The following is an 18,858-nucleotide window of genomic DNA, read 5'->3' as shown; positions in this document are numbered from 1 at the left end:
TTTGAATGCTGTAGGTGGGCATATTTTTCTCTGATGTGACGCTTTATGTTTGCTTTTCCATGTACCTGGAAAGTGGCGCTGATTAGTAATTATATATACTCAGTAATTTCTGATCAACAGCCAAGCAAGAGGAGCAAAAGAGTTTGTAATAGAGGAATGCTTTTCTATCGAGTTTATCCCAAGTCAGCTTTACTGAGCTGTTTGGTGATGGGCATGGGATATGAAGTACTCTGATAGGGAAGGAATTTCTAATTTGTTGCCTGGTAAAAAGTCTTTTCCCAGTTAGCTAGGCTTCCCACTGTGAATCTTGCGATTTGGGGAGGGAAGGTGTTGTGTAGGTTCATCTCTGGCGCCTCCTTCAAAGTGAGTATTAAAATGTGTGCTACCTTAATGATAAGAAACTTATTTTGTGTGCAGATTTTTGTTTGTTTCCTTTGTATGTGTTTGGCTTCTGTGTTTTTTGTTGTTTTTTTTTCGCCCCAAAAATAGAGGCCAATGCACGCAAAGAAAAACAATATTGCTGTCTAAACCAAACTTTTTTTTAAAGAAGGGGTATTGTTAACATCTCACTTAAAGAAATATAATTCCTAATCCTGTTTTATAGAATGTGGGGCACAAATGTGTTTTTTTTGTGTGTGTGTTTATATATTCTATATTTTCCATGGCACTCACTGGAAGGATGTTTTTAAATGTGAAGAGGGGGAGGAGATCTCTTCAGTCAGAGCAGTCCATATCTGAATAACTCCTATCCTGAAATAGTAGGTTTTGAAGGAGGATTGCTATTATTCAGGAACAGGGGATGTGTGCCACTTTTCTGTAGAAATAGAGATAGGATCCCTTCATCTACATTTCTGGCAGATTTCAATGAAGTGAATAAGCACGCATTTATAAATCTCTATAATGGTATTTACTTCTCGAAAGAAAAAAGGCAGATCAATACTGGAGCTTTTTAATAATTAAAAATGTGTATTTCTATAATCTCCTATTGATTTCTCCATTTATTCTGCAAGAGCTTGCATAAGTCAGTAAATTTAGGCCTTTCTCACGAATGGCAGTTTGTGCTGGCTTTTCTTCAATAGTTATTACTTTTCTGCATGGCCTATCCATCATCTCGAGTGCTTTCTAATTTATTGTAGGGATAATGTTGACAGCAGTGACATGGAGGACATATGCTGTGGGCTTGAAATGAAGACACCAGGATGTAGATGTTGTGACAGAAACATCTTCTTTCCGCTTTCTGAAGTTAGCAATCTACTGCTGTGCAGTGATGTATGGAGGGATGGGAGGGGATGTGCAGTGCGGCCGCAGGCTGTGCTGCAGCACCCCTCATCTGGAAGCTTTTGTGCTATCACATCTTGCATTTATTTTCTCGATTTGTACTCTGCTGAAGTTCACAGTGTGAACAAGTTTGGGTTCAGTCTAGTGGGGCAGGGGTTTAATTTCTGATAACATTTTCTGTTTGATTCTATTCCTGTGTTTATATGTGAAGGTTCTTTGAAGGCTCTATAGGCTCCAGACTGCTGTGTTGTGGTTTAGTGTCAGTGGGAAATAACCCAGATGTGTTACAAAAGCTTTGTCAGCACTTCTGGTTTAGAAAGACAGGGGAAGGTCAAATTTTGCCTTATTTCTGATCTGTTGCAGGGAGGAGATGCTACCCTATGCTTTGGGAAGCTAGCAGATGAGCTGGTTACGCTGCTACCAGTTGTTGTTGAGTTGCTTAACAAGTACATTCCTTCCCCAACGTTTTCTTTTTGTAGGTTTTTAAAAGGTGATTTTCTAGAGTACGGGAATCATTCAGCCTCTGATTAGAGCTGTAATCTGCAGTTTTCAATCCTTTTTACTTACTTTCATCTTAATTTTACTCAGGTGAACCAATAGCAGGCTAAGATTTTTTAGGTTGTTTGACTTACAAGTGAACAAATGAGAATGAGAGTGATAACCATATAAGTGGGGAAATAAATACAGGACACTGCAGCAGAGAGCACATGTGTAGGTGGGAAATGCAGTCTGGCCCCACTCGCATGGTGCGGGAGTGTAGGTACGAACTTAACAAGGGATGAAGTGACAGCAAGCAAAAGATTTGTGGATCTTTTGGAATGCTGCAGCTCGGGACCCTTTTAGTAACTGGGGCCTTTGTCTCAAGAGTTAAGATCTTATAGCAGGTTCTGTCCTTTGTACTGTCTGTTTTGACTAGTAGAACTACTTCAGTATTTCTACAGTCAAGAAGAAATTGCTATAGTATAGCCAAGAACTGGCAGTGACTGTTCTGCCTTCTTGCTGAGAGAGATTTAACAAGGAGGATATAACTCTGTCTTCAAAGTGCTGTTTCTGCTCATCTGATGTAGGTTGTCCTTTTATTTCTGTTTTTCAGATCACACAGGAAGCTGGAGAGTTTATGATTACATTTCCTTACGGTTACCATGCTGGCTTCAATCATGGCTTCAACTGTGCTGAGTCAACCAACTTTGCCACATTGCGTTGGATTGACTACGGAAAAATGGCAACCCAGGTAGGTATCTGTTTGGTTGAGGGGTTACTTAAAACCACGAGCTCGTAAACTAATGATTGGGTGGGGAACTTCTCTTTTTGAACAAACTGAAAATGTCCTTGTTTTGCAAATGTACTCTTTCATTGATCCATGTTATTGTTTTATTCCTGTTGATAATTCATGTCATTTTGAGGGCACACTAATGTCTTTCTTGAAAGGGGAATGTGCATACACCTTGTGGAGAGGTGGTTTTGAAGCTAGAAGGTTTGGGTTAGTTTTCTGAAGCATTTAAACTGCATTTCAGAGTGGATAAGGTGACTGATGTAACTGAATACAGTTCCTAGGGTATACACGTTGAAGGAGAAAGGATAAATTAGAGACATCTTAAACTTTCATAGGAGTATACTAATCACCTGGACATTTTTAAATTTCCCAGCAAATGCACAGTAGAAAAGGTCTCAGTCATGTCTGAAGAGGAGAATCATGGTAGAGTGACTCTGTGTGGCTATTTCATCAGGGCAAATTTCTTATTTGTTTGCATTACTTTTGACAGTTCTGAAGGCAGTGACAGTTTTCCATGACAGCGTACCTACTATGTTCTCTAGTTTTTTTTTTTTAAATCTGAAGAGCTAGCAGCTATGGGCCTTATATTTCAAACAGATTAATGTGGTTGGTTTTTTACTTTTATTTATTTATTTTTAAGTCTGCTTTAAATGGGTTTGTTTTGATGTATTGATGCTTTTGGTACATTAGACGTGGTTCAGTGAGGTATAACTGCTTCATGAGTTTTTAAATTGGGGATCAGTTTTGCAGAATCTTTGGGAAATTATAGCCATGGGGTAGGAGCTTAAAATCACCACAGATTCTCCTTTTCAGAAAGGCAGACTTAGTTTTCATTCTACAATAACATTTATATCATCTTCTGCACTTCTTTTTCTTCCATCAACTCAGCTTGACTTTACGACTTTTATAATACATCCTTATGCTTTGTTCCGGGCAAAGACAACTTTGCTGAAGATGCACTGCAAGTGCCTCTGAGCCTCAACCTGTGAAACAATGTAATGCTGCCCTGTTTTCCTTTACTAGGGTTTATATTCTAAAAAAGGTAGATGATTACTGAATGTTCTCTTTGCTTTGGGATCCTTCGGTTGTTGAGTGTGCTTTCTTGAAACCTCCATCTTCTTGCTGTAATGTCTTCAGCCATGTTTGACTAAGCTGAAACTATCTGTGCAGAATTACATTTAGAATGCTGCGTGTTAATCAGTGTGAGTGTTGCTTTCTGACTAATGCCATGCACCGCTTTCTGCTTTTAGAGGCTAGTGCTGTTTCTGGCACTGCAGACAGTAAGGAATCTGCTAGAATTGTGGGAGGAAAAAGCCCAATGCTGTTTCCTCCTAGTTTTCCTTTTTTGTAAGTAAGCATAATTAACCCAGCTAGGAAAGGAAGATGGTTGTTATGCCCATAGGAGCCTTTTTTTGAAGCTTTTCCCCTTTTTGTACTTATGTCCTGCCTCTGCAACTGCAGGCAGGCAGCCCTTGACTATAAAATGTCACAGCACTCAGTGTCTGAGAAGCTCATCACACAGAAAGTAACTTCAGCCCTTTTGGTTACTGAAAGGTGAAGTGTCTGTCTTTGCTCTTTTTAGTAATATTCAGCCCATGGTTTCATGGAGTCTGCTGTTAACAAAGAAATGTGGCTCCCTTCTTTTCTAAAATAAACACGTAGATTTTATTTCATTTCTGAAACTACGGTGGCTTAAAAGTGTCTTCTGTTACGCGTGCTATTGTTTGTGCTGTGAAGTATAAAATAATCACTGTGCCAGGCAGGTAAAACCTCTAAATTGCTAGCAATGGCAGCCAAAATGCTTCTCATAACAGAAAAATCCTCATTCTGAAAAGTCATGCTTTTGTCTTCTCTGTCCCTTACGTGTGTTCAAGTATGTGAATCCGTAGTTGGTGTTCATAATCTTTCCATCGAGGTGTTAGACCAGGCCATGTGGAGTAGCTGTAGGCTCTTAAGGCCATGTAGAGCGTGAAGAGGGAATCGTACATCTGAATTTGTTACGGAGCTACAGGGTTGGTAAGAAAAAACTAGACCTGTAAGAGGCCTCAAATCATTGTCAAGTGTCTTAGAAATGACTAGAAACACTCAGAAATGACTAAGCAAACCTGGTTTGGGGGGAAAAAAAAAAAAAGTTTGCTGTGGCCTTGTATACCAGGTTTGTCTGTAGCAAATGGTCATGGTTATACACCCTTGAAAATGGGGTTTATCATGGAAATTCTGACAGACCTTTAACTACAATAGTGCCAGCAGGCACCACTCTAATATCGAAAGCAATTTTGGGTTCAGCCATGTGTTTGCAAACAAGTGACATTTGGGAAGTGCGGTTTTAGATTGAGCCTCCATGCTTACATTGTTAAGCAGCGTAGCGTGAAATTACTGAACAAGCAGCATAGAGAGCTCTGAGCAAATCTAGAGAGAGAAAGTTGAAGTGTGGAAGGAGATGCCCAATTTATTTCCATTGCACTTGCTGACACTTGTCTATTCAAAGATTTCCATTTTGTATCACCTAAACCACACGCTGCAATGTGTTAATTAACCCTTTGATACCTTACTGTTGGGCTGCAGATGAGGTATGAATGCCTTTGCACTGAAAGGGCTAAAGGTTTATTTAAATCCCATTTTAACTTAAACAGAGACTTTAATGAAACATCAGCTGATTCTGTACACCTGATCTGCATGCACATTTAAGGAAAAAGAATTTGTGGAGAGGCATCCTGGAGTGTGTGATTTATTTATTTATTTATTTTTGTTTGTTTGTTTGTTTAACTATTGCAGGTTTCCTAAATTTTGAAAATGACTGTATTGATGTCTGTGCTGTCAGGCTCAATTAGATTACATTTGCCTACATCCAAACAGGTGTTTCTCATCTGCTTATTTTTAAAGTTCTTGGAAACTCTTGACTGGGCAGTACTTTATAGTCTGTAGCATTACTGCGCTGAAACCAGTTGGGTGTAAAATGATTCTTCTTTTTTCCTTGTCCTAGCAGAACTCGTGAGATTGGTGACAAGGTAAAGTTCAAAATTAGCCAATTGTAATGTTCTGCTGGACTTTATCCTTGGGATTAAATTTGAATTCTGTTGTTCTTAGAGTTGTGAGTAGAATGATATATATCAGTGGCATAGGGCAAAAGAAAACTCGTGTAGGAAAGCAGTGGCTTACCTTCGAGAAACATGGGCAGAACCATGCTGATTGCCTGCCAAATTGTTGAAATGTTCTGCTAACTACAGTGGAACCTGGCTTAGCTGTAAAAATATGTGAAAATTAGTGAAGTTTAAAGATCATATCCCATTTATTGCTAATGTAAATGTCTCCCATTAGTTCTTAAGGAGCCGTGTGTTGCAGCTTTCCAGTCGAGGTGACCTTAAGACCAAGTAGTTTACCTATTTTATTTAATCTGTGGCTGAATAGCACATCTGTCAGCTGCTTGTCTGTGGGGCGGGAGAGAGATCTTCAATTAATCTTGTGGTTCCTGTAGGTCATTCTGGAGTGTAGTCACTGGATCTTTCCAAGTATTTAATGGTAATTCATTTTAGCATTCTTTGCTATGTTAAATGGGAAGATCAAACTCCGGCAGGAAACACTATTTAGTGGCTCAATATCAGGAGTTGGCTCTAATTTGCACACTCTGTACTAGACCTTAACATTACTGATTAAATAATACAGTTGAATAGGGATGGTTTTGTATGCTGTATGTTAATATTTACCTGCATAAGCAGAGACTTAAAAAGTTACTGAGAAATGCTTTCCTTTGTACTCCATAGTTGGAGCTCTTCAGTCATTTGCCTTTCGTTGACTTTTGTCATGATTTTTCCTGTTTGATTGTTGAAAAAAACCTCATTAATGAAAGCATGTGAATAATAGTTTCTGTTTCCTGATGTCAGGTTATTTTATTTTTGTTTTACTATATAAGCCTGCAGTTGCTTTCTGCATTGCTGTTTTGGTTCACTTTGTTTCTCTTGGATGCAACCATCAATAGACCAAGAGAGTGGTCTTAGCTGTGTATTGACTGAAGAAGCCTTTCAGTGCTGAGTTGTTTAGTAAAGTGTCTTTCTTGAAGTTGAGGTGGCCTGTAAGTCATTGGTCTTGATATTCAAGAAGACCAATGTAAAATTTCAGGATTTTAGAAAAAATTTTAGAAGAAATTCAAGTGTACCTCGCAGGTCAACTTTTCTGTTTCTTTTGCAAACTGGACTAAAAGTAAGTGGATGAGAAGGGAACCATTTTTTGCGCTCTCCCTTATTTGAAGTTGTCTGGCATATAATTTCTGTTGTAAAATTGCAACTCACGTTTCCTTACTGTTCATATGCTCCTAGGTTTTCTGTTCAAAGATGTCCTTATTTCTCAAGAAAGAAAATTCCTGAGGTTTTTGGAGAAATTGCTTGGTCTATGAAGTAGGAGAAATAAGGGTGGTTTTTTTTTTTTTTTTTTTTTTTTTCCATAATTGTGTATGTAAATCTCCAGTGAGTCTAAGTGGACCTTATAAAATTAGAAGACTAAAAAACCCAAACATTTTAGTATGGAATGGGATTTCCATTGTTTATTCTTGTAAGACAGATTCAAAAGTTGCTCTTGTATTAAATATTTCTCTTTTTTTCTGGTGCTTTTTTTCTTGTGATGTTTGTATACGTTTGTAATACCTTACTCTCCACTGATTCTTTATAATGAAGAGGAATTTTTGCAGTTCTTTTTGTGCTGAGGTGGAAACATGACAATTTTCTGCGATTCTCTTGGACCTTCATTTCATCAGCTCTTTTCTGAGATCTTCTGAAGTATTGACTGGGAGGCTGATTGTCGTCATTTTTTGTTAATGTAGCAAGAATGGCATCAGAAAAAAAAACCCTTGCAGGTGGTCAGTATCCCAGTCCTCAGGAAGGATGTCTGCTCCACTTCCTGCCTCGTCTGGGTGCGCTGCCCATGGAAATGGTGCACTGAGCTGGGAGGGAATGATGGACTCTTCAGGACCTGATTCACAACAAAGGGAATATTTTATACCTCGGGCCAGTAGATGAGAGCAGAAAGGACTTCAGGCAGGTTGGCAGCTCTCTACTCAGCGTTTGTCCTCACCCTTATAGAGGTGCTGGCAGGGATTTGCTGTAAAAGACTAAGCCTGTTTGTGCTACTCAGCCTGATTTACACTTAGCTTAATTACTGTACAGTATAAAGCATGCCGCTCTTGACTTTTTGAATGCTGCTTGGCAATGACTTTTCTGGCTCGTGGTGACTCTCCAGGACCCTGTGGTGGAAGCTGCCCTGAACCCATGGGTACTGATGCTGCTGGGCTGACACAAGCTCCCATCCTCTCTGCCTCACTAACCCTGTGATTTATAGTGCAGAGGTGGTTGCGTGCTTTGTGGCTGCGAGTAAACAACTCTGTGAAGAATGTGCATCCTGCAGCTCATTTGCTCAGCTTCCCTGCTACATGGGAGGCCCTGGTAAAGTCTACAAGCCCCAGTCATTCATATGTCAGAGCTGGGCTTTTGGGGTCATCTGGCTTTAGGGATAGTAGTATTGCAAAGTCATCAGAAATCCCTTTTAAAAGCTGCCTTAGCATTGTGCTTTCCTGTGTGGCTTGTGTTACTCCACTGGAATTGCTTCAAGAGGGCCACAGAAGGGCTTATATAGGAACAGTCTTATGTTCCACCTAAAAATAAATAACAGGATAGCATATTCCATTTAAGAGTTGCAGATATTACAATTTTGGAAATCTGAAAGCAGTGTGAAAATGTGAAGTAGCTGTGAGTTCACATCACATGTACTCATCAGGTACCTCTTTGTTCTCCTCCTCAGTAATTTCTTTGCTGTACTGAAAGGCAGATGTGGCTAACGTTCTTGTCTCTTTGTTTTGTATAGGAAAAACATTTAAAAATGAAACCCCACTTCTTATTATCATGTGCTTAGAGCTGTGAATGTCTCTCTCTCTCTTTTTTTTAACTCCATTTTGCTCAATTATTTGTCTTTCCTGATAGCCGTGCTGCTCCTAATTTTCTTGCAGCTTGGTTTCCTGCTGACAGTCAGCAGGTTCTGCTGCTGGGTTGGCTCATAGCTGGGTGTGTTCTAATCTCAGTCATCAGGATTCAGATCTTGTATCTGTTCTCTAACTCATCACTCTCCAACTGCTTTGGAAACACTTACAGGTGGATCTGGATTATTACTGGAAAGAGATAAAAGTGTTTCATTTGGTGTGTGGTTTTCAGAGAGGTCTTGATTGCTGTTTCTTTTAGGATAGATAGACAGCCTCTCTCCTCCTTTATTTATGAACCAACCCTCCCTTGATTCTAATTTGTGTCATTTGAAGATGCAACAAATAAATTCCAGCCTCCTATCCTTTTGAAAAATGTTACAGAAGAAGACTTATCATTACAAGGGAAAATAATTTCAGTGTGCTGGAAGCAGATCATGGGTTGTCACATGAGATAACACTTCATATTCCACCAAGCAAAATTATTTATGTATTTGTAAACTGCTTGGAGATTTTCCTAGTCGAAGTGTACAAAATGGTGGATTTTACTGCTTCATCTGTTGGTTTGCTGCCATATCACAGCATTGGGCTTCCTTTATAAAGGAAGTGACTGGAAAACCAACGATCAGGCGGGAGGATGAAAGGATAACTGTACTCACTTGGCAAGGGTGACCTGGTACATCTGTCACTTCAGAACTGTAGAGCTTCGCTCAGCCGTGTCACTTCATGGTTGCTGCTTCCTGAATGCACGAATAGAGTGCTGAGCTGCTGAAATGTCACTGCTTTCTGCCAGGGAAGGCGGTCAGTTGTGGACTTCTTTCACCAACTGCAAGACTTACGATGTGGAAGAAATAATAGCTTGAGATAACCTCAAAATGATATTCACTGTAGACTTTCACCCAGTGGTTATGATTTAGTCTTATTTTATTCATCCCTTGTACTGAAATGAGTGTCAAAACAGAGGGGAGCTGGTATTTCACTGAATCGTTCTTTTTTAGCGTTACTGAGAGCACTGAACCTTTCAGCCTTATCCGTATGACACATCTATTTCTTAAGCTAGAATCCTGAGTATTTTAGTGGAGTGGGGTAAATCTAGCTCCCTGGCTAATGTCACTTGCCACTCACTCAGCTCTTCCACCCACAACATCTGCATGGAACATTCTGGCAGCGAATTAAGGAGGCAAACGAGGAAAAAGCATGCCTTGCAGCCAGGGACCAGGGGGAGTCCTTGGAAATCTTTGCCTAATTGTTTTGTTTATGAAACTCTGTGGAAGATTTCCAGTGGGTTTCCTAATGAACTGGTTTGTTGTTGAGACTTAAAGCTATGCTTGTAATTACAGTAGAAGCGGGGGGTCAGGGCTTGTCTTCCTTCCCACAAGCTCTCAACTTCCAACTATTAAGCACACAAACTGTGAATTTTAAGTTTTTCTACTTCTTCGCAATGTTTAACTCCTTACTGACTCATGGAATGCTGTCACCCATCTTTCAGTTCCTAACCTGCAATTCTGTGTTCCTTCATCACTTCTGAAAACAGGGGTATCCATGAGAGCATTGCTCTACAAGGTCTGAGTGGAAATGAGAGTTTGGATTGAATGGAAGGAAAGTAAACTGGAGCCCAGACCAGTTTTTGTGTTGTCCTGGGGGAGCATTAATTAGACATCAGGAAACACATCTGTAATTGGATAGTGAATTGGATAGCTGTTTTAGAGTATTATACTGGGAGGACTTTGTGTTCTTCCCAAAAGCTGTAGCTTTGTATCTTGTCCTGGCAATTTATAGAGAGAAGATCAGAAGTGTTCTCTATATGTATTTCCTAACTACCATTTGGATACAACCATCTTTTTTTTCTTTTTTTTTTCCCAGTAACTTGCTTTTAGACTTCATTGTTATGGAGAAACAGATACTAAAACTTAAATGCAAGACCAAAATATTTAACGATGGCATAATAGCTGAAGGAACTTCGAATGTGTTGGGTTTTCTTCTGCTTAAATTTCCATTTAGGCAAAGTGGGAGGCTAGTTGGATCTTAAACAACTGCACTTGCAACTAAATTAATTCAAATATGAGGTGTTTCTTTTTTCCCATGTGAACCAAATGTGCTGATTTAATTAGATTGTTTTTGTGACTTTCTGTGTAAGGAGAGAAGTGTTATTTTACATTAACTCTTTATATGTCATGGAACAGGTAGGGTTCAATTTAGTGTTAATAACTGGGAAGTGAGGGAAAGAATCCTTACAAAAATGCAGTTGAAGATTGAGGTTGAATGAAGTTATATTTTTCCATAGATCATTTCATTTTATTACTTTAAGGAGACAGTCTTTTTATTTGACTGTTACCTTATAGGGATTCATAAGTGTTTTTATTTAAAAACAAAACAAAACAAAAAACTAAAACCAGATAAGATCATGGTTATGCATTCCATAGTCACAAATTTCCTACCATCACTGTGAATTATGTTTGATGTCACAAAGTTCTTGGAGAGGTCGGATATATCACCAGTCTCCAACTTTGAGTAACAGATAATAAAATAATAAATAGGGGAAGAATGTTGTTTTTCTGCTTTTGAAAAGAGTTTCACATTTCCATTTCCTGAGAATATTTTTGTATGCTCTTTTTAGTTGCAAGTTGCCTTTGTATGTTCTTATCCCATATGGGCAGCAAAGTCATTAGCTTACAGGAAAAGAGAGCTGGGGCTAGCAAAAGTCTTCAGAAGATGGAACAAATAGGTTCCTGTAAGTGTGGGGAATACGGCAGCTCCTCTGGTCTTGTTGCTCTCTTGGGTCTTGGATACCCTGCAACTGAAGACAGAACTAAACATAAACCTGTGTTGGTGTGTAAGTGTACTCTGTTGTTTAGTCTGTCCCTCTGACAGCCATGGCAATCTGGCTGCCAGTGGAGAAAGGCAGAGGAGAAATGCAGAGATGTTTGATTAGATCTCTGAGTTCCTTAAATTTCTCACCTGACAGCTGGGCAGGACAAGCCTATCCTTCATGTTGCCATTTAGTCATGGCCTGTGCTTTGGGTGACCATATCACTCCTAAATCTTTCACAAGTCTAAAACTAGTTGTATTCTACTGACAAAGGAAGGAAGGAAAGCCTTGGTAGGAATTTCTGGAGTACCTGAATCAGGGCTTTGTGGCTCAGTTTTTGCTCACAATAAGAAAATGAGATTTCTTTTCTCTCCTTGGCAGTTATGTAAGCATGGTTATGTTCATTTTATGTTGTTGCTTCTACAAACATTAATAGTACTGGATATTAAGGTGCTAGAATTTGAGGGTGAAAAATGGAATAGGGAAGATACATTCCACAGAAAACCAGATAGGGAGAGAGTGTGGAGAGGAGTTGTGGGCATTATACGTCTTAGGAAACATGCATGGTTGTGTCCACAATTGCGTAATCAGAATATTTGAAAGAAATATGACTGCATATATAAGGAAAGAAGGACAGTATGTGGAAATGGCTGTCACTGACAGGGAAACACAAGCTTGCTCTTTTTGCCTTGTTCTGTTAGAATGGAGCAGGTAATTAATGGCAAAGCAATCTTCTTGCCCCTCTCTCCCCATAGTCTCCTTCTCTATCATCTCCCCCTCTCACCTCTAACATATGTGTGCACATTCCTTTTTGCAGTTTTATTGCAAGTGTCTGCTCTATTAGCAGGATCTTGTTGTGTCTGATGGAAGGGTATGAAAAAACACACTGACCATTCTGGGAATATGAATGTGGACAGAAGTGCAGCAGCTGAGGAAATGTAACTGCACGGCCCAAAAGAAGCCCCAGAAGAAAGAGGCTTTCTAAATTATACATGCTTGCTACTGTAAAAGCAATAAAATTAAATTAAAATTGAAATGTAAACATACATCATCTTAGACTTGTGTATGAAGAAAGGGATTTGGCTACGGCAGGCTCCTGGTGTTGCGGTGCACTGAAGATTGCTCCCACAGTGTCATTTCTCTGGGCAGCTCCATGAGTAGCATCCAAATAGTTCTATATGTGGTGCCTGGATAATCTGCATATACTTTACACTGTGCTGAGACTCTTAAGTAGTGGTTCTGTGGTGTTGGCAGCTGTTCTTGAGACCTTTAGATCTCCACTTGATTTGAAGGAGTTGACATCTGTGTGCTGCAGCATCTTGCTTCCAGGGTGGAACCAGAAAGTGGTCTGTTCCTCTTTTGAGCCATTTTTCATACTTAGTAAAGGCAGAAGAGGTCGATTGCTATACCTTACTGATGCTCTGTGCTGTGGGGTGACCTTCTGTATTCTTCTTTTTAGCAGTACAGAGGTGCTTTTTAAATGTCTTAAGGAAAAGTGATTGAAAATGCGCTCAATACAAATCTCTTAAGCCCAGATTGACGGAGGTGCTGGTGAGAAGCTTCTGCTGGGGCACGAATTTGGAACATGGGTACCATCTGTGCTCCTGCCACTCTTCGGCCAAATTGCATTTCCAGCCTTCTTCTCTTACGCTGTTTTTCATTAAATTAATTGAGTTTTCCTGAAAGTCTTTGCCCATAAATACTCCTTCCTACACAGTGCACTCAGGTTATTACTGCTATCCAAGTCGTAGCAGAGCAGAAGGGAACCAAAATGAAAAATAGGAGGTGGCAGGGGAGTGGGATAGTTGAGACTACAGAAGGAATTTTTCTTCTCTCTCAGTGGTTTCTCAGCTGCAGCCATAAGTCTCTTATTAATGGAAGTGTAAAGAGAAGGAAGAAGAGAGAGAAGTGAGTTTAATTTCATGCCTTTCTGCTAAGAAAAAGGACAGAATAGTTCTGAAAAGATATGGAGGAAAAGTGAAATAGCTTTAAGGAAAAAAAAAAAAACGTGCTACGAAGTCACTGTAGTTACCTCATCCTCAACTCAGAGTTGAAAGGCAGTTTAGTGCAAGTGCAATGCTTTGAACCTTAGTGCAGAACTAAAAAGGGATCTGATTCTTCCCATACAACAGCAAAGCAGTAGTTGTGGCACCCAAGCAGCCACTGATGTATTGCTGCGTCCTTGTTGATCCTGTGGCTTCTTTGCAGGTAGAAGTTCGTAAAGAGCAGATGCTCAGTCAGTCTGGTAGCGTGTACTGGATGAGAATCTCCTTGGATGAAGGACTCGGTTTGTTTATTCTGCACTTCTCCATAGGAAACAGATATCCAAGTAAAAATGTTCGTGTCTAGTCTCTGTGTAGACACGCAATAGTAAGAGCATAACTCTAGTGGCTGAATTTAATGAGCATGTGTATACTAGTTGAAATGGAAGTTGCACATTTTCTTTGGCTTAGGTGTATTCAGACTAAATGCAGAATGTTATTATTTTAGCCTTTTTTATTTCTTACTTACAAATCAACACAGTTTCTCTTACCATTTGTAAAAGTGTGCTCAGTGTGCAAGGAGCTTTCCTTAGTTGCAGTTAGAAAGGCAGTGATGGAGAGCAGCCAGGGTTCCACTGCAGTGTGGCTGTCTGCTTGCTTTCCATGCTGCACATCTGCATTTTTATTCTTCATTTTGTGTGGGTTCAGTTTCCCAACTGGCAATATTGCCAAGCAATTCTTGGCTGTTTCCTGCATCCAGTGACATCGATACATTTTTCTTCTGATTCCTTTCCCGATGTCCAGCACTCCTCTCTCCCCCCACTCCCTCTTTTTTTTTTTTTTTTTTTAACTGTAGTTTGCTAAGTAGCCAGCTAACTTTTAGTAGCTGGACACAAACAGCTGGCAGACCTTGTCCTTATGATCAAACAATCTTGCATTGTATGCAGCAAAAAGTTCTTAATTTTTGGTTTTGTAACTTACAGTCCTGTGAAGGATTTATGTGCCACGTCTTGATGTGCAGTCATGAAGTTTAACTGTCTTGGACATTAGGTTAAGCTTTTGCTCCTTAAAGGCTTTTACAGTGATGCAGTTGTACTACTAATCTCTTTTCAGCCTGAGAAACTCGAGGTGAGACTGGCAATGAGGAGAATGTAGGTCTGAGATCAAACAGACCTCTGGTCTGTATCAACCACAGTTATTACTTCCTTATAACTGTAACACCGTAGATGAGTAATATGCTGTGTATCAGGTACCAGAAAGTTCTAACTTGGTTGGTGGTCTTAGAGAAGAAAATTCTGGGGAACTGAAGCTTCAGCTACACTTGGGACAGTACAGCATCTTGTGCTTCCCTTTCTGCCAAGGGCAGGTGGACGCAATGTGTATCATTGAGTCAAAATACCCACTTATACCTTGATGCAATTCCCAGTTAACCTACTGTAGGCCTTGTGACAAAATCTGCTGTCAGTTGGCCTCTGGAAAAAGGCAAATTCAGCTGATTAGAAAAATTTCCTCTGGTCTCACATGGTGTTGATGTCTGGAAATCTCTTACAGTGTACGTGCCGCAAAGACATGGTGAAGATTTCCATGGATGTCTTTGTGAGGGTTCTGCAGCCAGAACGTTATGATTTATGGAAACAAGGAAAAGACATTGCTGTCCTGGACCATATGAAACCCACAGCTCTGACTAGCCCAGAACTAGATGCCTGGAATGAGACGAAGGCAGACTTGAAGGCCAAATTGCTTCGCAGGTAAAAACAAACACACAAAATCCCACACAACTAAAACAGCGACAAAAAAAGTTGTCTGGATACTGTATTGCTAAGCCATTAAACTCTGTAATTCTCAGCTTGGGACTGTTCAAACTCATCTTTTTATACTTGCTCCTGTAACTTTTCTTGGATGATGCAGTCCCTCATTGTTCTGTTTCTTCTGAATATTACGGAACCCCTTTATTTTTATTATTATTATTATTATTATTATTTGAAAGTAGGACACTGTGCCCTGTCACATCCCATCTTTTATCCTGGAAGACAAAAATATCTATAGTAAGCATGTATAGCTTCACTTATCAGAAAGCAAGAGGAAAAAAACTGTCAATTGCAAAAGGGATTTTATGCATGCCTTTTTCTGCTTCCTTTGATCTTTGTATTAATTTTCTGCAAGTTCATCATGTTTTTCATGTATTACAGCATGCTTGAATTGAAAATTTGGCATGCTAACCTTTTACTGTTGGAATCTTGCTTTATAGGATAGGAGATGAGGAAGAGGACAACAAACACCGGTATGTGACTTCCCTCGTCAACTTCAATGATTACAGTTTTCTTCCTATTGAGTTTCTTAAAACAGTAACTCCTAAAGTATTTTTCTGGTTCAATTAGTTGTTTCATGTCTGCTTCCTTGAGAGGGCACAGAAAATCTTGGGGTATCAAAATGACCTTCATCTTGTGCTTGTGTAGATTTCTGAGATCTTGATCTCTTTTGTCCTATTGGAGAACCTCAGCTGCCTATTCTTGCGTTCCATTCTTGAGTCCTGAAAGCAGCTGATGTCCTGAATAAACCAAAGAAAGCTAGTAATGTGATATTTTTACCAGATTAACTGATTATAGATAAAGCTGACTAGTCACCAAAGTAAGTAGGTATTAAAAAGTTGCTGCTGCCTTGGAAAGTGGAATTGGACTTGAGTGTGTTAGGAATGAGCTCCCAGTGGGAGAAATTCCTTGTCGTGCTTCTTTGGAGAGTGCTATTTTACAGGGAACTGAATTATCAGAGGGCTTTAATGTACTCAGATGTAAAGTGGGTTCTCCTCCATATGCTCCTTTACAGTTTTTTTTTTTTTTTTTTTTAAACACCATTCTGTCTGTTACCCAAAATACTTCCTCTGTACTTCTGCTCACATCTACTGTTTGTTGAATTTCTGATGTCAGAGTTGGAAATTTCTGGAAATTTAACTTCTTCATCTAAAAGTAATACTCTGCTCGTAATTTTCGTTCAGTTATAATTTCCTTGAAATCCAGAAATGAAAGCTTTAATTAGTTATTAGATTTTGGGGGCCATGTCTGATAGGCACTTTGAGTGACATTGAGTTTTAAAATTACAGACCTAATCAATTCAATTATACTGAATGCATTTGAGTTTCATGTTTAAAAAAAAAATAAAAAATACAGGAATAAGCGTGTTCCTCTTTCTCTAGCATTGGCCTTTGTTGTCCTCTGGTTTTGCTCTGTGTGGTGGTCTGTGCCTTGCCTTTTCTACATTAAAGGATTGGTCCCCTATTCTGTGAATGCTGAAAAGGAAAAGCATGTTGTCCTTTAAAGACATGCTCATAAAAATAAAGTAGATATTTTGGCAGATAACAGACCTCAGCAATAGTGCTTCACTTCAGAGGTTGTTTTCCTGAAATGTTTTCATTTCTTTTTTCTGTTGTGAATTTCAGGAAAAGCAGGGTGATCTGAGACTCAGCAGGTGTGATTTATGCTCTTTGGGCTATGACTCTCTGAACTGTGCCCCTTAGTCTTTTTCTTCCATGTCTGGAAATTTGGAGTCTATGGGAATACTTCCTATAGATTTATTTACTGTTTGCACACATAACACCAATGTTTATTTTCCCTGTTGAAAATTATTGCTTAGCAGAGAAGCTCCTCTATTTCAGCCTGAGCTACTGTAAAACATCCAGCCACTTTTTTTAATCTATTCATTGTCCCTAGATTTTTTTCAGTATTATCCTGGAGCAGGTTTCAAGCTGTTGAATCCTGCTTAGTAGAAGTTTCTCTCCTATGCTTATGTCTTGGAAGGACATCATTTGACTTGAAGGCTGACTTTTCTCAGAAGGATGGACTTTGCTGGAGGAATGGGATTCACCTTATCCCAAACATCTTCATAGTTGTACCTACTTAAAATAAGTCACTCTGTGGTCTGTACTTCAAAGAGTACATATGCTGCTTTTTTCTCTCTCTCCTGGAAACTTAAAGCTATTAAGCTCTACAAAGAGTTATGCTATTTTTATTCTAGGGTCATTCATACCTTGAAAATCTCTACTGTGTTTACTTTATGGCTTCAGCAAGAGAGTGCTTAAGTCTGGTCCACAAAAAGCCCATTTCTGGTATGCAAATTATTTCAGTTACGGAATATCTTCACTGGAAATGCACAGCTTCAGCTTGTTGTCCTGGAAGCAGTTTCTTTAAATGGATGCGTTCTTTCTTTCTTTGTTCATTTTTACACAACTTCAGAGCCAGAAGAGCACTTTAAAAACATCCTTTTTATCTACTGAGAATATAAAGGATTGTAACTCGAATTTTGCCTCGTGTTCCAACACAATGGCAATAAAACCATACGCATTTACTTAAAAGAGCATTTGACGCTGGATACTACTTCAATGCTTTTTTTTGTTTTACCAGCTATGGAAAGTTCCAGCTGTTGAGGTAAAGGCATAGAGGTCTGTCTTCTCCTCTTACCTTGACTTTCCTCCTCTGTAGAAGGTGCGCTGTACTTTGAATGTCGGTGAAGAGAAAAGTTGATCCTTCTGGGTTCAGTTGTCTGTTCTTGCTGATGAATGTCTTGCAGGTGCAAAGTTAACGTCTATACTTGGAGTGCTACCATATGGTTAGAGCCTAGCAATTATAAATTGCTGTACATATGGATCAACTTTCTTTTCTATTAATCATTCATTTCAGGTTGAATTTTTTCTTCTTTATGGTTGCCTGATTAAGGACTCTTAACTTCGCAGCACTCCAAATCTAATTAGCAGCTGAGTTTCTGGGGATGCGAAACTGAATTTCAGCTTTTCTAGATATTTAAGCTGATGGATAAGAATGAAGCATGAGAGTGTTTTAGTTTGTTACATGGTAATAGATGCAGAGGCCTAGGAACGAGGAAGCCATATGGAAGATCCAGTTTTAAGAAACAAAAAACAACTCTGCTAAGAACGCTGCAGAATTGTAGGTTTCTGAATTAGTCTCTTGGAAAAGAAAGCTTGGTAGGTTTGCGCTCAACTCTGAAGGAGCTATTTGGTAGATACTTTTAAAAGTGTGTACTGATTGATACGGAGTTAGCCCTCATGTGAGGCTGTGATCTTGGAACTGTAGCTAAAACTGTGCTGATAGCACTGATGTTTTGGTTGCTGCTGAGCAACATTAGCACAGTGTCTGGGCCTTTGTGCTCTGTATCTCTGCCAGTGAGCAGGCTGGAGTGGGCAAGAGGCTGACTGGGACAACGGCCTACACAGGCCAGAGGGATATTCCATGCCGCCTTGTGTCTGTGCGGGAGTAAAGGCTGGGGGGAGGAACAATGCGTGGGTTGGGTTTCTGAGGTGGTGTTATTCAGGGGCTGGCTGGGCACCAGTCTGCTAGTGGGAAGCAGTAAGTGATTTCCTTTTCTTTGCTTTCCTCTTCACCTTTTTTATTTTTTCATCTTTCTTTCATCCATTAAACTGACTTTGTCTGGACTTGCAAGTTTTCATGCTTTTGTTGTTCCTGTTTTGTCCCCTGTCCTGCTGAGGAAAGAGCAAGTGGCTCTGTAGGTACTTGGCTTCTGACATGGCTCCTAAGCAAAATATAGTATC

General features: G+C 39.6%; 1 protein-coding gene across 4 annotated transcripts in view; it reads left to right on the top strand.

The window, feature by feature from the left end:
* KDM4B (lysine demethylase 4B) overlaps positions 1–18,858 on the top strand; it is a 75,417-nt gene that overhangs the window by 29,335 nt on the left and 27,224 nt on the right. For 3 of the 4 annotated variants that reach the window (XM_031557158.2, XM_031557155.2, XM_085211591.1), the window contains exons 8-10: positions 2,372–2,509; positions 14,853–15,049; positions 15,550–15,582. In XM_031557158.2, the coding sequence (XP_031413018.2) occupies positions 2,372–2,509; positions 14,853–15,049; positions 15,550–15,582 (368 nt within the window). The remainder of the gene's footprint in view (positions 1–2,371; positions 2,510–14,852; positions 15,050–15,549; positions 15,583–18,858) is intronic. The other variant, XM_031557159.2, reaches the window with a different exon arrangement.

Source organism: Meleagris gallopavo, chromosome 30 (genome assembly GCF_905368555.1).
Source record: "Meleagris gallopavo chromosome 30, MGAL_WU_HG_1.1, whole genome shotgun sequence".
NCBI lineage: Eukaryota > Metazoa > Chordata > Aves > Galliformes > Phasianidae > Meleagris > Meleagris gallopavo.
The sequence above is the reverse complement of the archived record's forward strand: the minus strand, read 5'-3'. Positions and strand labels throughout refer to the sequence as shown.